General features: G+C 41.1%; 1 protein-coding gene across 5 annotated transcripts in view; it reads left to right on the top strand.

The window, feature by feature from the left end:
• RC3H1 (ring finger and CCCH-type domains 1) overlaps positions 1 to 20,247 on the top strand; it is a 76,313-nt gene that overhangs the window by 13,923 nt on the left and 42,143 nt on the right. For all 5 annotated transcript variants that reach the window (XM_063407720.1, XM_063407715.1, XM_063407716.1 and 2 more), the window contains exons 2-5: positions 9,566 to 9,931; positions 17,053 to 17,173; positions 18,437 to 18,676; positions 19,833 to 20,008. In XM_063407720.1, the coding sequence (XP_063263790.1) occupies positions 9,701 to 9,931; positions 17,053 to 17,173; positions 18,437 to 18,676; positions 19,833 to 20,008 (768 nt within the window). In that variant the 5' untranslated portion in view covers positions 9,566 to 9,700. The remainder of the gene's footprint in view (positions 1 to 9,565; positions 9,932 to 17,052; positions 17,174 to 18,436; positions 18,677 to 19,832; positions 20,009 to 20,247) is intronic.

A 20,247-nucleotide genomic window follows, 5' to 3' on the forward strand; every position in this document is an offset into this window, starting at 1 on the left:
CAGAGCAATGGCACAAGATTGTGTCCAGACAGGTCCGGAATATCCCCAGCAAGACTCCACACCCTCTTTGGTCTCTGTTCCAGTACTCGGTCACTGCACAGGAAAGAAGTTCTTTGCTATGTTTGGGTGGAACTTCCTGGGCATCCATTTCTGCCCATGGTCCCTTGTCCCATTGCTGGGCCCAGGGAGCAGAGCCTGGTCCTTGCCCTGAGCCCTCCCTGCAGACAGGGACAGAGAGGGATGAGGCCCCTCTCAGCTGGGTCTCCTCTCGAGGCTGAACAGGTCCCTCAGCCTTCCCTTGTGAGAGCTGCTTCATGTCCCTCCTCATGTGTGCAGCCTCTGCTGGAGCTGCTCCAGGAGCTCCAGGTCTCCTGTCCCGAGGAGCCCAGACCTGGTCACAGCATTCCCGATGTGTCTCACTAGGGCTGAGCAAAGGGGCAGGATCAGCCCTGGAAGAGCTGGCAATGCTCCTCCTAATGCATCCCAGAATACCATTGGCCTGCTTGGCCACAAGGACACTTGCTTAATTAATGTTTAACTATTCTCTTAGCAGCTAGACTTGACTGATCTGGGAGAGAAATGAGGAAAACCTAGATTATCTTCTCTTAGCAACTCCTCAGGCTGCCTGCCTCAACTTGTTGGTAAAAAGAAGTTTAGCAGTGTTGTGGTGAGCACAGAAGTGTTTTGTTGTGCACAGTGTTTGTAAATGTGCATCTTTTCTCTGAAGCTGATGATGGTGCCACACCTTTTCATCATAATGCAGAAATTATATCACAGGCTTAATTAAACAGGTGCATGAAGTAGAGGAGCTGATTTCTTGAAGCTGATATAGTTAAATAATTCTGTATCAAAATCTTTGAGAGAATGGTGTAATGGCTGGAAATATAATAAGGCTCAGAGGGTGAAAAAATGTTCTTTGTCATTGTGAACTCCTGCTGTGATAAAATATATGTGCCACAAAAATAGGTGCTCCATTGCCTTTTGAAATAACATTGCAGTAGTCTAGAGCTGGCTTTGTATGTAACATAGAAAAAATAACCCTTCTTGTGATTATAATGTCTAAAATGAACTCGTACATTAAACAGGCAGGCAAACAACTACATTGGCAGTTTTGTTTAAAAATTCATTAATTTTCATGTCTCTTGACTTTCTGCTTTTATTAAAAGATTTTTTTGATGTTTAAATGCAGTCTTCCAAAATAAATTGCTTTGAAGGTAAATAGAATAACTGAAGCTTTATTAGAGAGAACTGTTATGTAAACAGCAGTTATTATATGTTATTAACATGAAGCTATTTGACATCTATTTTTAAAATGAGGGCAACATCTACTAAGTTACAAGAAAAGTCACCTCTCAATCAGAGAAATGAGAAGCGAGAAGAAAGCATTATGGAGAAGTCCCGAGACTTAAGTTTTCAAGTGGACACTGAAAATGCTTTCTGTATACCTGTGGAGTTCTTTGTAAAATGGGGTTTTACATTTATATTTTACACTTTCAATAACAATGCAATAGAAGCCTCTTTTTGCTTATGCTGGGTGGTAGCATTTCTATTAACTTAATACTGCTCTTACAGTATATTTTGGCATTTCCTTACTATTGCACCTGGAATGTTTGGCATAGGAGGTTTGTTTTTTTAAGTTTGCCAGTCAGGTTGAAAACAATTAAATAGGAGAGTGACAAGTGTGATGCCAATACTTGGACATAAGGGGAAGGAGGCAGGGAGTTCAGACTATTGCTTGATTCTTGCCTTGTAAGTTCATCAAATAAAAATTTTCAGTAATATTTTCACAGTACACAACAAAAGAAGAAAAATTTCTGGATTTTTTTTCCTTTTTTGGAGACAGTATCCTTACTTAAGTTTGCTGGGGAGCAGGAGGTGGGGGGTAGCTGTTATAGGTTGTGTTATAGGTTAGGGGGCAGTTCTGAACAGTTTTGGAGCAGTATCTCCAGCCAGACTGTGAGTCTGCCCCTCTGCCTCATTGTTTGCCATTGCAGTTGTAATGTTATTGTAGCTGTAGTGTCACTGACATCAAAGCAGAATTAGAGCTGCTGAATTCAGTGGGGAGAGAAGCTGTTTCTGAAGAGCAGGTAGTACTTTAGAGCCAGCAGTACTTTAGTTTTTTGTTAGACTGGTTTTTTAATGCTTTTTTTTTCATTGAGTTGTGCTCGGTCTTCTCAATGATTCATGACTAAGGAAAGATAAAGGCATTGCAGTGGCACCAAGATCTTCCCCTCTTCTTTCCTTAACTTATTTTCATTTTCACCTACCAGATGCCTGTAGTTGTAGTAGTTATCAGGTTATTTGTAGATTATTGCATGGAAAAGGATGATACTGGTCTCGGTGATCCAGAACACTACTCACTTCAATTGCTTTCTCCTCCTGAATTCTACTACTTGGAGTTATTTTAGATGAGCTGTTTGTGTGGCTGATTTGTTACCTTGTTTTAGTTAAAATGAGGTATTGGTTGTGTAATTGCTGTCCACCCACATTTCTGCCTACCTGTGTTTATTAATAAAGATCTATCTTTAAAACTTCGGCTGGGACAACTGTGCAACCAGTCCAGCTGGAATACCTTAGGAATGAGAAAGAAAGAGTAGTGACTTCTCTAGCTGACACTGACAGGTAATTTCTGTCTGTACCCTTGAATCTGAAGACTTTTACAAGCTTATCCTCTTTATCTTTTCCATGACTTTTTTCAAACATGTCTTCTCTGGGAAAAGCAAATTATTAGCTTGCCTCCTTGACAGTGGGATTGAGAGATTCTGAGGATTTGAGCAGTTGAACCCAAGTCCCTGTCCTGAAAACTACAGTGGAGTTTTGAAGTGTCTTCTGCCTTTCTTCTCTTAATCTGTTTGGGTTTCCCTTGGTTTTTTTAAATACTGATTTAATCATTATGTTACTGTTACAGTTTTCATTGACAAATGCAAGAACTCGTAATTTGAAGTGAAAGGAACATTGTCTGCTATTAACTCCCTAGATTTTATCATCTACTGGTAGAAAAAAATTTCTAGGTGGTAGATCATAAAACCATTTGCTATTAAGGTCACTTCCTCTTTCTCTTTCTTTTAAATAAGCTGTAAAGGATGTATGATAACCAGAAATTATGAAGCTGGTTATGTATAACTTCCCTGAACATTTATGATTTATTCACATGCAGGTTTTATATTTTGGAGGACATGATTTTGTCTACACATGTTGTCTTTTAATGTTCATGACCCTAAAGGTGGTTGGGTGAGAATAAGGGCCAAGAGAATGATTTATCACGTTTCAGAAATGATATATCAGGTTTTATTCCATGTTTTTCCTGTTAAACACCATAAAAATAACTTCATTCAAAAGTTTTCTTTTCTGTAGGGAGGACATGAGGTCTTGCCTCACAGGATGTTGGGAAGCTTAAATCACTGTAAATTGCTTTCAGAGGTCTGTTGGGGAGGTACTGTGGTAGAGTTGTGATCTTGATTATTTGGTTTTCTTGTTTTCCTTGTGTTATTACTAGGCAGGAAGCTTCAAATAAGGAATAACATCTTGTCCTTAATTGGCCCCATTTTCCTAAAGTGTTTCACTGACTCTACCAAGTAAGAGACTTGCCTGAAATTACATAAATTCCTCCCTTTGTTTTTGCAGTCAAAAATTACTGAGGAGAAAAGAAAGTAGATCTTGTATCTGATTTAACTGAGCTTCAGTGACTTTGGGAGATAGTTTTGCAGATGTTCATGTTTATCTTTGCTTTTTGTTTTAAGAGCTTTGTTATACAGCTGCTACAGCCAGCTAAGGCTTTGAAGGAAGGGTGGCAGTGTGCATTACACGGAGCCTTGCAGGTTTGGTGCTGGGTGGGGATTTCTGCGTTGGGGCTCAGCGCTGCGGGAGGCTCCGTGGGGTTGGGTGTGTGCTGCAGCGCGCATGCGTGCGGCAGGAATGAGGAAGTCGGGCCCTTGCGCCTGCCGAGAGTTTACTGAGAAGTTTGAGAGCAAACAGGAAGGAGAATAAAACCCTGAATCTGGATATACTCTTCTGGCCTCATGGTATGTGTTGTTCATGGAGCTTCCCAGGAGAGGTAAGAAGCTTTTTTCTTCTGCCTACTCTTCTCTGATCAGGTATGGACTTTCTGTCTCTCTATAAAATTTTTCAGAGGTTTTTCTGTGGAACTGGATATGGAAAACAGAGCTAGAGTGATTTGTCCTTTTCTGTGAACCATGAAGTTGGCAGTACATGGTGTTTGTAAAAAAACACATTACTTTCAGCTGGTCAAGGCTTTCCATAGGTTGTGAGGTCAGTTTTTTCCTAAAATGAAATTCAGGACTTTTTAAAGTATTTGCTTGGGGAAAAGAAGAAAACTACTTAAGTACCCTCAGAAATACTGTTTATTACAGTGAGCACACTGGAGTAGAAAACAAAAAGGTTCTATGAAGCACCGGCAAAAATTTGTCTGTTTGGCACTAGACAAGAATGGAGGAGGTTCAGCTGCTGGCTGGAATTGTACTATGGGTGTCTGGTAATCCTTTTGAGTTAGGAATTGCTTTACTGTTGTCTGTTAATTTCATTTAGGTTGTTTATTTATTTTTAATCTCAAAGTGTAAGTGAGATTTTTGAAGGAATTCATGTACCACAGAACCAGTCTCACAGAAAAGAGAAGTGTGCCAGGTTATTTTTTCTCAGAAAAGTGTAAGTTATTATCAAGGAGTAAGAGCCTTTAAAAGAATTAATGAAATGCTGTTTCCTTTATTAGAATAAATAATGATTACTCAACAGTTGTATTTGCATGAGCATTTCGGTTGGCAAGGCTGAGTTTGTTTTGGCTCTGAGGAGCTGCTGTAGTGTTAAGCTTAGCACTAAATAGGCTTTACTTGTGTTCACTGGTAACTGCGACAGGAAGCCCTGCTCGGTTTAGCTGGGAGTAAAACTCAGCAAAAACGAAACAGCTTCAGCCTAACTGAATTTTGGTTAAGAAGGCAATGATGTTGTTTGGGTAAGGAAATGCTGCAGGAATACCTAAAACTCAGGAGTGAGTAATGCCCTTAAGAGCTGTATCTACAGAATTGGCAGGAGCTGAGCCAAGGGTGCCCCTTAGGTGTGCTGAGTCATCTGCTTAAACTGTGACATGACTTAGTGTGGAGTGCTGCTGGGAGAGAGCAGGGCCAGCTCGGTAGTGATGAAACAGCATGTGATGTGTCCGTGCAAGAGCACACTGGCTCCAAAGAACGTGTTTGTGAGAGAATTTGGGGTGTGCTTGGAACCTGCACCCAAGGGCTCCCTTAGAGAGTGCCCTTAATTCAAACTGAAAGCAGAGGAGTTTTCCTGTGTCATCGTGTGTGAAACTCGATGCCAGTGGATGTCGGTACAGGCTGTTCTGCATTTTACAAACATCTTTTGGTCAGGAGTTGAATCTGCAAAGGACATGTGAAGGCTCTGGTTGCCACAGACATTACACAGCTTGGGCGTCTGTGTTGTAGTCCAGCAGGGTAAGGATTGAGTGGTTGTTCCAGTGGTTTATGGAATAATCATGTCTTTCTCTGAAGCACTGGCAGAGTCCCAGAGGAGACAGGTCACCGATCTGATTACAGTGTGACATTTCCAGTCTGAGTTGAAGGATGGAATTTCAAGGATTTTTGGGGGGCTGGGAGGCCCAGAAGAGAGGAGAAATATTTCCAGGTGGTTCTAGATGTGGATAAAACAGCTTATGCAGGTCTAAACAGAAGGACAAGACTTGCATACAGGTATTTTATATTTTCAGACTCAGAAATAACAAAATCAGTCTGTCTCTAATTTCAGTGTAGGATTCAAACTCTGTGTCTTGGGGCATCTTCTTTCTTAATTACACCTTTTTGTCTTCCAGTTTTGTACTGTGGATGTGTCATTTTAGTTTTTTGCTTTCCTGGGTTTTGACATACTTATTTTCTTCAGTCATGCACAAAGAAGTGTGTATGGATATACATTTTACAGTGTTAGAAGCTATTGAATGTGAAATTCTTAGTGAATTGAGGGTGGGTTAAAAATGTAATATTATGGGGAGACGGGCTATTTAAATAGTTATGTCTTTTGTAAATTTTTGCATTCTTTATGTTTTGCTTACGTCTGGTATAATGCTGGAGAGAAACATTTTTTTAAAAAGCACTGTACTATAAAAGTGAATATACTTTTCTGACTGTGTTCAAAGAAGTGTTCTCTTTCTGCACTGGCAACATTTCCAATAGCAGACAGTGATAATGAAACTGTCTTATTTCCACTGTTTTATTGCTGTTTGTAATGTCTCCTGTTTAAAATAGCTCTTTTAAGTTAGAGACTGTTTTTTTCCTTTTATTTCCAAGGTCACAGTGAATCACAAACCTTGATACAAGGCATAGGTATCTTTTGCAGCTTCAGGTCTCTGCATCTGTAAGCGTTGTGCCTGGAAGAGATTTATGTTGTGTCTCAGCACTTGGCTCTGCTCCCTTGCCCAAAGGTTGAAGATCCGGTGGAATAAACAGGACCATATATGTGGAAAGCTTTGGCACCAGCAGCAGTACCTGGTTTGGTGCCTGGCTGTGTGCATGTGAATCCTCAGTCCCTGTGATGCCACTCCTGTCTCATGTGGGATGACAGCAGTTCCACAGTTCTGTGCTGTGGAGATTCATTAGAAGTACAGGGTTTGTTGTTCCAGCAGCTCTTCTTTTCTGTGGGGAAAGCTTGGCTGCCTCACACCAGTTAGCCATCTGTATCAGCAGCTAGACTGTGCTGAAATAGATGACTTACTGAGGTTTCTCCCAGCTGTGTGTTCTATTGTCAGGGCTGTCCGTGGCCTTCTTTTGGCATTTGGGCCCATAACACAGCCTCAGACACCGTGGAGTCTCTGAGAGCTGTGCTTATGGATGAGCTTTGCTTCCCTGCTTCCCCAGCCTTTTGAGACCTGCCTTGACACAGGGTCATGGGCGCCACTAATTAGTCCCTCCATCTCCAGACTGCCCAAACTTCTCTTTCAACTGTTGAGTTTGTAAATAAATATGACCTATTTCATTATGCCAGAGGTACAGGTAGCAACAATGTGACTCTGTTTACTGGGTTTTTTTAATTAGCTAACTAACATTAAAGTTGCATTCAACTCCTTCCTTCCAGTTCATACTTGGGATAATGGCGTCTCCATGTTCACATCTGCTTTCTAGACTTGATGGTACAGCTTCATGTTGTCTTCTGATTTTAAATCTCCTCAGTTAGTTCTTTTCCTGAATGCTTGGCTAATAATTTGTTTTTAATAGACTGTTCAGTTTGTTTCTGAATTGCCGAAGAGTCTGGGAAATTGTTGCTATGTATTCTAATAGCAGTGTGGTCAAAAGGAAGAACTATGATTCAGCTCTTAAATTTTGATCCCCAAAGGATATTTCGTAGTACAGCCGTACATACAGTAGATTTACCAAGCTGTGTACTGTTTTTTGCAGAAGGATTTCTGTGGAGATTCTGGGTAATTTCTGTGGCAGATTTGGTTTACAAAAGATAATTGTAGCTTGAAGGCTTGTTACCAAAGGTCACTCAGTATATAAGAGGGCAGGTAGCTGGGGAAGGCTGGAAATAAATTTGCTGAATGGTTTAGGATGTCATGCTGACAAGATGGAAAAAGATGACTGAATTGCCATTAAAGAGGTATTTTGGAAGGGGGAACCCTGAACAACCTTGACATCTTGTCATTGTGCAATGGTGGGGGTAGGGTTAACCACCTGTGGTGCCTCTTCCTGGGTAATACTGATTTCTTATTGATTCCTTATTGGCTGGGAACCAGAGGCTGCATGACATTGTATGTTGTCTTTTGAAGAGAGAAATCACTATTTTCCCCCTAGAATCATAAAGCATCCTGAGTTGGAAGTGTCTCAAAGGGCTCATCATAGTACAACTCCTTTTCATTAGCTTTAGAGCTAAGGTTAGGTGTTTGAAACTCAGCTAAAAGCTTAACTAGAAACACTTCATTGTTTGCCTTGGCAAAATAATGTTAACTGTGAACAGCATTGCACTAAATTCTGAAAAAAAGAAGCCTTTTTTCCAGAAAAAAAAAAAAGTACCATGGGCTTTTCAGAGTCATTATTTTAGCATTTGATTTTTTTTCTCTGTTTTAAAACACCTTGACTCTGAATTGTGCAGGTCCTGATATAAAGTTTCTCTCTTTGCCTTTAGAATTTAGATTTTAGTTGTAAATGTTTTTTAAGCTTAACATTTGATAAAATGTTGCTATTTTGGTTATGGAAGAAGGCTCTGTCAGTACAGATGCTGGCAAGCAAGTGTGCAGTCCTTGGTTGGAAACTGAAGCCAGTGGTGTGTGGGAAAGAGAAACTAGTACTCACAGGTGGTTGTGATGGGGTTTTTGTTGTCATTTTGCTGCTTGATTTAGAAAAATAGGTTGTGAATCAGTGACTTGTCTGTTTGGGTTTTTTTGGGTTTTTTTTCCTAATTCCTCTGGTGAAAGTAAGCCAGACATCAGAAATTATTTTATTACCAATTTTCTTTTTGATGATGATTTTTAGTATCATGTGATCCAAGAGTAGCATCTACTCTTCTATATTTCTCCTCATATGAGTTCTGCTTTTCTTCCTATCCCAAACGGAAATCTTATCTTCCATTCCCTTGTAATGAGCAACGTTTGATCATCTTAGTGTTTTGATTTGAAAGTGCCAAGTAATAAAGGCCTCACAGTAGTTTCAGTGTGGTTTCTCAACAGAGTAAAGATGTTGCTTTCTCTATCAATATAATCTCTAGGCAGGCAGAGAATTATATAAATTGAGGTTAAAAAAGGAATAGTTAAGGAACAATTGTCAGTCGCCCAGTCATAAATGACTACTAGAAGTGGTTGTGGAGCTCTTGCAGGATGGAGGTGCTTGGCTGGCAGGCAGAAGGCCAATGAGCAGTGCTGAGTTCCAGCAGGAGGGCCTGCAGGTTCCCAGGGTGGCTGAGATGTGTCTGGATGGGCCCATGTGGTAGCACAGAGCTCAGCACAGCCCCGGCTGTGTGCAGGGGCTGTAGTAGCAGCACGCGGTCTCACGGTGTGAGAGCTGTGGTGCAGTGTCTGACTGACCTGAGCCATCAATCCTATCCCCCTCCAGGCTTGGGCAGCTCACACCTTTCCAAAGTCACTGTGTGCCAGTCCAGAGCCCACTGGGCTCTGAAGAAAGGTTGCGTATGATGGAGGCTTTGGATGAAGCCTTGTCTAAGGAAAATAGTTTAAATACTTAATTCTTTTGCACAGTAGATATTGTACAAAAGTGGATTAGTGGAATTGCCTTTTTTATTCACATTTTGTTGATGACAATTTGCTCATTTATAAAGAAAAAACAAAAACTAAAAGCTAATTAGTCTTATAACCTCATTGTGATAGTTATCTTCCTTGGTTTATTTTAAGCTGTGTAACAGCAGAAATCATTTACACTGGCTTTTCTGGAGGCAGAGACTAGCTGGAATTAAAGTAAGGCATGACTCAGTCCTGTATTTAATGTCAGAACTGCACTGCTAGTTCAGCTACACCTTGACGAGTGGTACTTCCCTAGCACATAGGAGCTCACGTGCCTGTTCTAGTACAGAATGCTAACTCTGTATTTCTGTTTCCTTCTAGGTTATGTTTCACACTATGTGCAGACTGTCTGTACTTACAGAAGATATTTAAAACCAAACAGACTTTTTTGCAAAATTTTGATTCCAGTGGAATCTGTGCTTTAGATTTTTGTCTTGTCAATTAACTCCTGAAGCAATGCCTGTACAAGCTCCACAATGGACGGATTTCCTCTCCTGCCCGATTTGCACACAGACTTTTGACGAAACGATCCGAAAGCCCATCAGCTTGGGTTGTGGCCACACTGTCTGCAAGATGTGCCTCAACAAGCTCCACCGTAAGGCATGTCCCTTTGACCAGACCACTATCAACACGGACATTGAGCTCCTTCCTGTGAACTCAGCCTTGCTGCAGCTTGTGGGTGCTCAGGTATCTGCTTTTTTTTTTAAAATCTGTTTTGGTATTCTCCTTCTTTTAGGAGGACAAGTCAGGAATAATAAAGTATATGTTATTGTCTTAATGGTGTGAAGAGAAGGTTCACACCTTTTTGTAGATGTCTACAAGAAGTACTAAAGTGTCTGGAACAATAGTTTAAATCTTTGTTCTGCTGATGACCGTGACTTTTGTAACATCTAATTCTTTGGGCTGTCACTAGAATGGGTTTGTTGTGTTTCCTTCCTTCTTCCTTAACTCTTACACAGCCATGCTCTACCAAAAGGATGAGCTGGATTAATGAGCTTATTTTGTGGGAAGACATTTTTCTGTGGTAGTTTATGTGCTTTACTGTATTCACCCTGTGAGACCTGTGGTTGCTTATCCCAAAAACAGGAGGTGAGTGTAAAGCATATGGGGCAGACCTCTCTGGTAGCAGCCTTTATGTAGCCTTATTTGAAACTATGCCATGGAAATATGACTTCCTGAGATGACATGTTACTCTAAATCCATATGGATGACGGGGGGAAGCCTGCCTGAGCCCCCCTTTCTTGCTGGAATAGGTACTGGTGGGGTCAGGTGAAGTGGTGATGTGATGGGGATGAGTGGCACCAGTACTGACGACAGCCCCAGGAAAGAGCAGGGGTGTGTGGAAGGCTGGGTCAGTGCAGTTGTAGCAGAGGCTTGAGCTGAGAACAGCTTATCGATGTTAGGTCTCCCTGTGCCCCACACCTCCCAAGGCCTGGGGACAGGACTGTGGTCTGAGAAGAGGAGGGACAATCGTGTCTACATTATGGGTGCAGAATGGAAATGTAGATGGGATGCAGTTACTGTGAGGGGGTTTCTGGTTTATTTTGTACTGCTTCAGTGTCCGGGCTAAGTGAAATGAAGTGCAGCAGGAACTTCATTGAGTTCCTTAGTTTGGGGAAAAGGAAAGAATTGTGGAAGAGCTGTAAAAGGTGTGGAGGGAAGAGAGATGCTCTTATGTTGCTTTTTATTAGGTACTGCAACTTACAGGTCCAGGTGTGCCTTTGCCACTTCTTAGTTTATCAAGTAATATGGTTAATTTGTTGTTTTTCTTTTGTGGTGTATGGCACTGAGGTTATTTGAGAAGCTGAAAATCTAATGGTGTTTTTGGCTGTGCTGAGTGACTCATCCTGCTCCCCAGGAGGAAGCAGTGAGATTGTGCACTCCCATTCCTGTGATATGCTGCCATCTTTGAAGAGCTTCCAAACAGTATGAAATCTGTGGGCGATGTCATTAAGAAAAGTTGCAATTCTCTTTCTCTCTTATATGTTCTTCCTTCCTCTCTGCAGTTTCTTGAATATTTCCAGTTGCATCTGAGTGTCCACATTTGTGATAAATGTCTTTTTTCCCCTTGCACTTTTTGGTTGTTTTGTGTGCATTTGTTTACGAGATAGTTTCAACTTGACCTCTGCCAGAATTTAAATTTTTATAAAAACAAGATTCTCTGGAATGAGGTTGAAACCCACCCTGCTCTGTATAGGTAACAGAATTTTTTTCTGGTTTTACTAGTTAGCCAGCCAGAGTTTTCTTATCCATATGTGTGAGGTATGAAGAAAGGTTTTATAGTATAGTGTCTGTCTTGAGAGCACTCTGAACTTTAGGTTCTGACTTTGCACTAATGACATCATTTTGTGCTCCCTTTTTATCTGAAAATTTTGTGTGATTAGGATTCTCAGGACCTTGTTTCATCATGACCCTAATGTTACAAATGCCAACAAAAGATACATTATTCCCACCCCCATTCTTTCCCACTCGTTTCTGATTGTTTGCTACTCCCAGCATTCTGTAACCTGTAACAATAACTGTGGATCCTAGCTGGGTATTTGTTACTGACAAACTTTCCCCTTAGGAGAAGCTTGAACCACCTCTGCCAGCTCCTAATTTCGAATGAGCATGTGAATGAAATCAGTGTTCAGTCTAACTCACTCTCCTTTCTCTTCCCTTTCCCGTCCTGGCAGCTGCTGCAGTGTTTACCAGACACTGGACTACTAGAAAATAAATGCAACTACTTTCCTGTGAAGGACAGGGAAACAATTGCTATTTTCCAATAGACTGTCTAAGGCCATTTTTAAAAATCTTTCTACAGAAAAAAGCTTGGTTAAGGACAAATTTTTTAAAAAAGGTACTTTAGAGAAACTAGTGATTTTGAACTGTCCCACTAAGAGAGTGCACTCTTCTGCTATTTCAGCAAAAATGTTCTCTCAGCAGCAATCCAGCTTTCAATGCATGAGTAGTGTCAACTTCAGTTGAAACTGATTCCATTTGTTTTTTCACTTCTGGGTTTAGTTTCAGGAGCATGTATGTGTCATTAGTGTCCCTTAATCTCCAACAAACCTCTGTACATCTTAACCTGAGTCCACAGAGACCTGTAATACCTTACTTGTAAATGCTAAATTCCAAAAAAAACAGGTTTCATTTTGGAAGGAAAAACAGTAAAGCCCAACTAAAGCTTTTATCTGTAATGGGGACGAACAGTTTGTTCTTTTCCCTTTGGAGTGACTTCTGACAAATTCACACATTTATACTTGTTTAGTGTTTTTTGCTGGAGGTGGAGGAGGAGAGCAGGCAGTTTAAACAAACAAATCTATTCTGCTGTGACTGGCAGCAGTGACAGGATTCCAGGGTAAGTCACTCTTGCTTTTGCACAAGTACCCTGAGTGAAATAAGCAGGACTGTACTTCTGGGGAAAACACAGTGACCCAGGAAAGCAATAACATTTCTCTGGCAGTAGCATTCTCCCTCTGGATAGATTTTGTCACTGCAACAGTGAAAAGTGAATTAGACTTGTTCTCAGTTTTCCCTCTCCCCTCCCCTTTCTGAAATGAAGCCCATTGCCCAAGCTATAGCCACCCTTGGTGTGAAAATTAACTGTTGCAGATTCTACCTGCTCCCCTGTGGCATGGTACACATCAACACTGGTTATGGAACTGTTGTGGAAGGCAGTGGTCATCAAATCACAGAATGGCTTGGGTTGGGAGGCTCCTTAGGAGCCACCTCATTCCAGCCCTGTGCCGTGGGCAGGGACACCTTCCACTAGAGCAGGTTGCTCCAAGCCCTGTCCAGCCTGGCCTTAAGCACTTGCAGGGATGGGATATCCACAGCCTCTCTGGTTAGGAAGTTCAGACCAAGTCCAGATAAGTTTTGCTACATAATCTGAGGGAGGAAAGGGACCATAAGGGGAGGATGAGAATTATGACTCCTGGGAAAGCTAAACATAGCTGAGTACCTAAGCAGGAGCTGTGAGGGAAGGGAGATACAATGGCTTTGGACACAAATCAGCAAGGCACTCATAGGATACCTTACTTCTTAGACTTCCTGGGTAAAAGAATCCCTTAAGGTTGTTTCTGTGGGAATAAGGTTTTGAATTTTAGCTATTCAAGCATCCACATATTACACACTATATATAACTATTTCAAGCATTCACCTGGGCAGTGTTTTGAAGGAACCTAATCATGGATCTGTCATCTAAGCTCTTCCCTTGTGTTTTTTTAACCCATGAAACAGCAGCATGCACATTCCAAACAGGTGACATAGAGTGGCAGAAATGCCTGTGGTGCTTTAATTTTGGCACAGTCTCCTGCTGGACATGATAAATAAAATTCTAGACATTGGAATTGTACATGATGAGACTGGGTGACTCACAGCCTGTTCAAAAGGGGAACATGGCGAGTGCAGAGCTATTAGAGGCATGTTTGATAATTTTTTATTTTAACTTTTGATAAAATAAAGTGCCACAAAAGAGGAATTATCTGTGAAAAAGTTGTCTTTAATGTAAACTTTTGAGGAACTAAAGATGGTAGGCTTTGGGTTTTGTTTGGTTTCTTTTGGCAGGAAGCAAATGATTCGTTTACAGGGAGGGGGAGGGAAGTATTGCTAGAAAAAGTTTTCAAACAATACAAAAAATGGTTTGGTCTGTTTAGCATGTTCTCATTCTGTGCAATTAGATGTCTAATGGTAATTACTGACAACTCAAGCTGACTTCCTTCATCAAATTACACTTAAATCACCAATTCAAAATCCCTGCCTGGTATGAGATGATGCTTCAGCATTCTTTTCCGGTCCCCTTCCTTATGCTGTCATAACCTGTCTCTTCCCACAGCCACAGGCCACGCTGATGGGTAACATTCCACTGCCAGGATACTTGCAGTCATTGCCAAAGCAGATACATGCAAAACCATCACAGATTTAAGGCAGTTAAACATCTGAGATCATTTTTCTGTCTTGCTCTCATCCCCTTTGGGAGGTGTTGATTACATGATGTGAATATATCTGCAGTGGAAACTGCCATAAAGGTGTGATGTCTGAGAGAACGGAATATGGAATGAGGGTGAAAATAATGAGCTCACTCTGTGGGCCATCTATTCTGAGGCTCCTGAGAGGCATTGTAAACAGCAGTGACCATGGGGTCATGCATGCTGTTAAAGGGATGTTTTGGGAAGGGGAAGTGAAAATGCTTTTGAGTTGAATAATTTCTCAGTTGTCCCTCAGCAATTCCATGATGGAACCAAAGTCAAAATTCATATTTCCTGTCACTTTTATGAATTATGTCTTTATGATTTTTCTCTTAGTAGATGCGATTCTTACAATCATTTTAACCCTAAAATATTAAAATAAGTGCATATAATGGAACGAGCAAAAGGAAAATTACTTGTAAATTTTATTGTGAGGTGCACTGCATGACTGAAGTGTGTGTGCATGAGAAATAAATTCTGCTGAACACTCCTGAAAACCACAGAAAAAACATGTTGTTTTACTCTTCAGTACTACACTTACTCCAGCTTCAGATAAAAGTTTAATCTCTTTTGGGCTCATTTTGCAAACAGTACAGTTGTACTAAGCATTTAGATTTTTACATTGAAGCTTCCCTTCAAAAGAGAAGGAATGGAACAATATGCAGATAGTGTGTGAATAGCTTGATTAGCTCTTGGAAGTTCTTCTCTGCCAGCTTTTCCGTGGGGGAGGGGGAGGCTTTCTGTTAGTTGCTAGACAGTGCCTGTGTCTCACTGGTGGTGTTGTGCTGTGTCTGGCATTCCAAACCACTGCTTTGAATGTGTGCTAAACCCGCTTCAATTCAGGGTGGAAATCCAGGGCTGAACGTGGCTTCCTGTCCCACGTCTGCTCCGAGCCCCCTTTGTGTGCCGGGGGTTGTGGCACTGTCATTGTGTTCTGGGCTGTCAGCGGTGCTGCATGGGGCACTTGCAGGAGCAAGCAGCAATTTGCACAAAAATATGACTGCAGTGTGTGCACACATATGCTTGGCATGTGTCATTTGCTCAACAAGCCAGTTCTGCTGTGTAACTTCCGTGGCAGAAGTGACAGCTAAAATGGCAGTGCCTCTGACAAGAAGGTGTGGGTTATTCTGTTAAGGTGCAGGCAAATATTGCGGGAGTTAATAATTGTTTCCCAAATCCCAAGAAACCACTCAAGGCTGTTGGGACGGTTTACAGCTGACCACTCTTAACATACAGCGTTGCAAAATCTCCTTTTGCTGAAAATGTTCATGCTTACAGACACAAAACCTCCTCAAACCCAAAAACCAATATACCCCAAACTAATGCTGGCCCAAAACTAAAACCAAGACTCCACAGAGCATCACAAGTTAACTTCCATCAGTGAAAAGTATCAAGGCTAATCTCGTTGTCTCTGTGTGATTGAATTTGGGTTTTTCTCTTTAGTAGAAATGAAAGCCTAGATCAGACACAGCCTCCATCTTGTTTATGTTGGTTTTGGGGTGATAGTATGTTAATTCCAGCTGATATGTTGCATTCTGGGACTTCTCTTTGTTACCTGCTAGAAAAGCAAGATAGTAACTTTTTATTTTGCACTATGTGTCAAAGGAGAAACTTAGCATGGTGAGACTGTTCTTTGAGAAGTGTGTGAAGCATTGCTTTCTATTACAATTGGTAGGAAAGCTGTTCACACTGGCAGTACCAAGCTTATACGTGTGTGTGTATATATTTTATATCTACTTCCTGCTTTTATTTGGTGCTGCCATCATAATGCTGCTCCTGCCACGGCTGGGTTGCACATGAAGGTGAGCAGGTTTGTAGCTGTATTTAACCAAAGCATTAAAGGCTTTTGCTTTTAGACTGAAGGCCTGGGTTGGTCCCTGTAAGCAGCTATGTGGGATTAGCATGCTGTTATTGCCACTGGGATGGGAATTGACTTGGAAATAGAAGCATGAGATCAATTTGCACTTCGACAGCACATACAAAAAGTGCTTGTGTTTAGTTTTCTCAGGAATTCCAGTTCTCTGTACTGTCATATTGGGTTGTCTGCTGAACAGTGATATCGAGAAGCGTTAGTACAGTGCTCTACTGCACCCTCACATTTGATGAAAGCTTTAAGAATTTACCAAGAGGAAAGTAGAAACAGAATTATAACTTCAGGGAGGGGTGATGCAAATCCCTTGGGAAAATCCTGATTTCTGGTGAATGTCTGGAAGAAGAAATAAATGTCACCTGACAAAAAACCAACACAAAACCCCGAGAATGTAATTAGCCTCTGTTGTCAGATAAATACTCACAGGGTGTGTTCATGTGCACTACATGGGCTAACTTGGTTTCCTGCTTTGTAACTGGCTCTAGTTAGAATGTGTTCCAAGGGTGTCTTAGTGTATTTGCTGCTAAGTCTTACTTCCACTAATCTTAAGTAGCTGCAGTCTCTTATCCCTGGATGATTTTAGAGCTGTGAGGCTGTAGATGCAAATTTGTACTTACTGGCAGCCCAGGGCTCTCCTCTTTTTTTTCCCCCCTGAATTTTTTGACCAGTCAGCTTTGGGGATGTTTCAATGTGTTCTATTTTAGCCAAAGTCTTATAGGAAGTGCCATGTTAAGCCTTCTGCTTCTAGTTCCTTTCAGCCACTAAATAAAAGAAGTCTATTAAACATAAATTCTGGGGTTTTGTTTTCATTTTCACTGGGGATTTTTCTGCTATTTCTACGGTAAATAAGCTGAAAAATGCTAAGTAATATAGAAAAATCACAGAAGGAGAACAAAACAGGAAATGCACTGTAGTAGTAAGTGTTTATAAGCATGGTTGCCACATACTTGTGCATATTCATAGCAGATGTACCTGTCATCTCTCCTCAGGTTCCTGAGCAGCAGCCGATTACTTTATGCAGTGGAGCTGAAGACACCAAGCATTATGAGGAGGGCAAGAAGTGTGTGGAAGAATTGGCATTGTACCTCAAACCACTCAGCAGTGCAAGAGGTAGTTCCTGCATTGCTTCCTTGGAAAAGGAAACCAAAAAAACCAGATAAGATGCAAAACATACTATCCAAATTATTAGTTAGTATGTTTGAAAAAATGGATATAAGTCTAGTTCAGAAACAAATTGAAACATATTTCTTAAATGTTAAGGTTATGTTTTCATAGAGGGGAGGGGGGTGTAGAATTGAAAGGTGTCAAAAATAATTCAGAGAAAAGACTGAGGTGTTTGACCATGGCATAGTGAGTTGAGACAAACTTTGATTTCATCTTTTCAGAGTAAGTAAAAATAGATAATTTTGCCTTTTTTTAATTTCAGTTCTGCTTTGTGATAACTGTAGTGATACAGCTGTTCTGTAGAAGATGAATAAACTGATATGAGAAAGTTACTGCATATAAGATAGATAAGGAAAATTAATAAGTAACATTTTATTTATACAAGGTCATATACAAGAGCTGGGTTAAACCGGGTAAATCTAAGTTAGCAAACCTGCTCTGTGTTGAAGAGTATGGATTTTATATATATTACATGTGCTGGATTTGGACAACCTGTCAGCCCAAGTAGTGGATTTCAGCATCACTGGCATTACATTATCAAAAATGATTTTTTTTGAGAAGCTGTCTGGGTCTTTTGTGACCAGTGCAGTGTGATAGCAGTTTCACTCTGGGAATTGGTGGCCCAGTGAACAAGCTGTGGCTGTAGAGCAAACTCAGCATGGCAGCTGTATGCCTAGTGAGTCCCTTGCTCCTTTAGCCTGAATTAAGTGGCTCTCGGCATGTTTGTGATTCAGAGTTTTGGCACATAATTAAACATCACCCAAGCAGTGCAGGACTCACGTAAGCTCTAAACCAAAATAGTGAAGGTACCACATGTAAGCAAGGAACCGAATGTGTTGTCAAAACAAACAAATGTCCAAGTGATCCCTGAAGTCCATGAATAAGGGATGAACTGGGAATCTGTATGGGAGGGTGTAGGACAAACTGCCAACATGTGGAAAGGATTCATTAGAGGTTCCATCTTAAAAAGCCAGATCAGTCAATCACAAGATCAGGCCTGTGGGGAACCTGACTACCAGAAAACTGCTCTTACTGCCAAGTGAAACAAACTGGCAGAAATGAGCTTCTGATATGCCCTGACTAGTATTGTGTTTGACAAAATGGACACCAGGGGAGCCAGGTTTGCACTTGTCCAATACAGTCACTGAAGATTGACACACAAAGAGGAGTACGAGGTAGTTTATTATTCTGTTTCATTTTGTTTTGAAGGTGTGGGTCTCAACAGTACTACTCAGAGCGTGCTGAGTCGTCCCATGCAGAGGAAACTTGTGACATTAGTGCACTGCCAGCTGGTGGAGGAGGAAGGGCGGATCAGAGCCATGCGTGCAGCACGCTCGCTGGGTGAAAGAACAGTCACAGAGCTCATTCTCCAGCATCAAAACCCTCAGCAGCTCTCCTCCAACCTCTGGGCTGCAGTGAGAGCCAGAGGCTGCCAGTTCCTTGGGCCAGGTAGGTGACACTGCAGTATCACTGCTGTACTAGAAGCAGTTTAAAATTGAGCCATTGATAAATGGCTGTGCAATTGCCCAAGTTATTTTATTAAGCAACAGCCTAATTTCTTAATAGTAGTCTCTGAAATTAATTATGTATCTGTTGGGCTGCTGCTGTTGGGTTTTCTTGTATTTTTAATGCCTTTTCAAGTCTTCTGTAAAATTCAGAATAAGTGTCCTTCTGTTCTTGTCATGAGATAAATGACCAGTTGCTTCTCAGTTGCTATTCCTTGAAGACCTTTCTAGAACAAGTAGGGTTACTGGAAGTGACTGGCATGGCTTCTTTTCCTTCCCTAGGGCAATAAACATACAAAACAGTCGTGGGGATAGATTTGTTACAGTTACATGTACACATTTTTAAGAAGTTGTGCATTTATAAGTTAAATTCCTTTGCTTAAAACACTAGAAAGAAATCAACGTTGCTTGAAAAAAATGAAGTCTCATTATTGAAAATATAGACTTCACTTCTTGAGTCTTGAAATATGAAACCAATTTCTTAAAGAAAAAGCAGTGAAGCTTTTCCTGACTGTAACAGATGAAGGCTAATTTTGAGATACTAACTTCCATACCACTTCAGGGAAGAGAGAGTTTGGTTATATAGCAAAATAGCAGTGCTGCAGCCTGGTTGATTGGTGTGGGCACCCTTTTTTTTTCCCCCTGCATGGAAATGAACCTTGCTTTTCCTTAGCCTGTCAGCTTTTTCTTTTGGGATAGGTGTGGGATGTAGGCAATACACTTTGAAAACTCATATTAATGATCAAGAAATGTACAGACAGGAATCTTCTTACCAGATGATACACAAAATAGCCGTTGTTGTACTGGTAGTAGTAGTAATAATAGTCTTAATATAATAGATAATAATAAATCATAATGGTGGTAATAATATTAAAGGTAAAAAATCCTATTTTCCCAAGTCACAGTCTGGGGATCTGGAAGGGTTCCATCTCTCTTTGCTCTCCCTTCTTGCTCAGCTCCCTTTTTTCTCTGGGGGTTTGTGTGTCTGTTGATGGGAGTTTTTTGCTGTTACCCCAATCGTAGGTGAACAAGAAATTGCAAAAATTTTACATGAGCTTCTCTCATCCTTTGTCTCTTTTTGCGTTTCCCCTGACCCTCAGCAATGCAAGAAGAGGCTTTGAAGCTGGTCCTGCTGGCTTTGGAAGATGGATCTGCTCTGTCCCGGAAGGTCTTGGTTCTCTTTGTGGTGCAGAGACTGGAGCCACGGTTCCCTCAGGCTTCCAAAACCAGCATTGGACATGTTGTCCAGCTGCTTTACAGAGCCTCGTGCTTCAAGGTATGGAGAAGGTTCTGCACAGAGCTTTCATTAATGCTGTGAAAGCCAGTGGTTTTCACTTCCGATTTTCATTGTCCTGTAACATTAAATGTACCTAAAAATATGTGTAGATACAGAAAGTATTGCTCATTGAGTGCCACATGAATTTAGAGTTCTTTGTCATCCAGCTGCGATGGCAGTGTAGGCTGAAACAATGACTTGTAGCTGTAAAATTAGGTTTTGCCTCTTTCAGTGTCATA

The sequence above is a fragment of the Prinia subflava genome, chromosome 10, assembly GCF_021018805.1.
Source record: "Prinia subflava isolate CZ2003 ecotype Zambia chromosome 10, Cam_Psub_1.2, whole genome shotgun sequence".
Taxonomy (NCBI): Eukaryota; Metazoa; Chordata; class Aves; order Passeriformes; family Cisticolidae; genus Prinia; species Prinia subflava.